The 2,330-nt window shown below is 53.0% G+C and overlaps 1 protein-coding gene across 1 annotated transcript in view; it reads left to right on the plus strand.

The window, feature by feature from the left end:
* Positions 1-2,330, plus strand: part of LOC103608612 (coiled-coil domain-containing protein 180-like) — a gene marked incomplete at its 5' end in the record, with an annotated part of 64,929 nt that overhangs the window by 33,570 nt on the left and 29,029 nt on the right. The window contains 2 exon segments of the mRNA XM_008593026.1: positions 715-895; positions 1,911-2,057. Coding sequence (XP_008591248.1) covers positions 715-895; positions 1,911-2,057 — 328 coding nt within the window.

Raw genomic sequence — 2,330 nt, forward strand, 5'->3', positions numbered from 1 at the left:
TATTGAGTACAAGCTCTCTGAAGGTTGGTCCCTTTCCCTTCCAAGGCTCCCTGGCCCAGTGTACAGTGTGAAAACCGAGGCCAGAGAAATGAAGTCCCAGCGTCACACCAGTCATTTTTGGCAGAGCTGGCACCACAGCACTTCCACCACTCCAGACAATAGGGGGGGTTGGCGGGGGGATCTAGGGGCCCTCTGGTTGCTCTAAAGGCCTATGATGGGGCTCTGGAAGCCCAACCCTTGTTCTTTTTATTCCACCTTGGAGGCCAGTGGAATTCAGGCTCATTGGATACAAGTGTCCACTGATGTAAAGACTGCCTGGTTTTGTGCATGTTGTCCCCCCAGACTCTCTCACCTAGATCTCAGCCCTCCCCAGCACCCTTCTCCCACCCCTCTGCTCCCCGGCTGCTCCCCAGGACTCTCCATCTCCCTGGTTTTGTTCCCTCTGCCATAGGCAGATGTCTCCACCAGCAGGGAGCTCCCTGCTCACAATGGAGCTCAGCCTCTTCTCCAGTCAGAGACCTGGGGCAGGCTCAGATTGGCCTTTCTGAGGTCAGAGCCCATTCCCAACCCAAGCCTGGGAAGGGACCTTGACTGGAGTGGTCCCCCGTGCTGCAGCTGGCCAGCAGGGGCAGCGGGTGGGCATTGTTCCAGGAAAGGAATGTGCTGAGGTGAGTCAGGTCCCAGAGACCCCCAGCTCTCCTCATCCTTTCTCAGCCGAGCTCTTGCTTCATCGAGAGCAGCTGGACAGCCACTGTGCCGGGATGACCGAGATACTAAACAAGGAGAGGCTGATGTTCTGCCAGTTCCAAGAAGAGCAAAACACCAGGAGTAAAAACTTCCACCGCAAGATTCACGACATGGAGCATATCTTCTTGAACGCCACGAAGAGCCAAAAGTAAGGGGCCCTGGGAGTCTCCATCCTAGCCATGTGGCTCTATAATCCCAACCAGGCTGTGTGTTCAAAGGAGCTGTCAGTCTCTTCCTGGAGACAAAGGTGGAGAAGGCACCAAAGGAAACTTCTCTTGAGTTAACCTCTTTATGAGTCAAAGAGTCAAACTCTGTGAAACATCTGGTTGAGGAGGGAGAAGTGAGTATCCAGAAAGAGAAAAGGGTGCACATAAGTCAGCATGCAAGGGTACAAATGACATGCCTGGAAATGTCAATATTGGGAAAGACCTCTTCATCTCAGGGGAAATCAAGAAGGGCGGCGGCATTTGGAGATGAACCCAGAGGAGCCCTGGCCTGGGATGGAGGAAAGCGAGAAGGGGACAAGTTCCCCAATCAGAGAAGGTGCACTGGCCCAAGCTCCTGGTAGGGGTGTGCTCCAGACAGAGCAGGGGGCCCCAGGGAGGCCCTTCAGGGATGTGAGATGGAGGCCTCAGACAGGTCATGGAGAAGAGCCTGGCAGGTGTCTGTGCAGCCCTCAGGCACACAAGGACAGCTGGCTTGGGTGGACTTGGTTGTAAAGAGGAAACTTGCAGGGCACTCTTGAGAGAGCACAGGACACAGGAGCCATGTTGCCAGGGGTCAGACTGAGAGCCTGCTGGAGGGAGGACAAAGATACAGTAGGGACTGGGATTCTTTTACCAATTTGGTGGCAGGGGTCAGAGACAGGAGAGGGATGTGCTCTGACCCAGCACATCCAGGGTGACACTCTGTGTCCTGCACACACTGGCATTTTTAACTTCCTTCTATTGCCTCCTTTGCTACCCAGAGAAGCTGTGCATGGGTTGTTCTGGTGGTCCCAGAACTCACAGAGTGTAGACCTCAAGCAGCCTCCCAGGATGTCCTCCCATGCTTTAACCACTACCCTCTCATGTCCTCCAGGCTGGTCACCCATCACCACCTGCCCCTCCCATGTCCCCAGGCTGGTACGCATCACCATCCTGACCCTCTTGTGCCCCCCACAGGCTGTTCATTCTCAGCAGTACGCTGCACCGGGAACTGCTTAGCTATGTCGATGTCATCCAGTTGTCCCTGCGCAGCTTCAGACAGTACTTGGAGGAGAGTCTTGGCAAACTCCACTACACCAACATCGAGTTCATCAAGCACTGCAGGTGGGGGCCAGTGTCTGGGGCCTCTTTGGGCCACCAGGGTTTCGCCACTGGTTGGTGATCTTGTTTCCTGCTTAATTTTCCATTGTGGTAACATAAAATTGACCAGTTTTACTACTTTTAGTTGTACAGTTCAGTGTCACTGAGTACATTCAAATTGTGCTGCCATCACCACCATTGATCTCCAGAGCTTTTTCCTATTTATTTATTTATTTATTTATTTATTTATATTTTTAAAAGATGACCGGTAAGGGGATCTTAACCCTTGACTTGGTG

Source organism: Galeopterus variegatus, unplaced genomic scaffold, assembly GCF_000696425.1.
Source record: "Galeopterus variegatus unplaced genomic scaffold, G_variegatus-3.0.2 Scaffold8632, whole genome shotgun sequence".
NCBI lineage: Eukaryota > Metazoa > Chordata > Mammalia > Dermoptera > Cynocephalidae > Galeopterus > Galeopterus variegatus.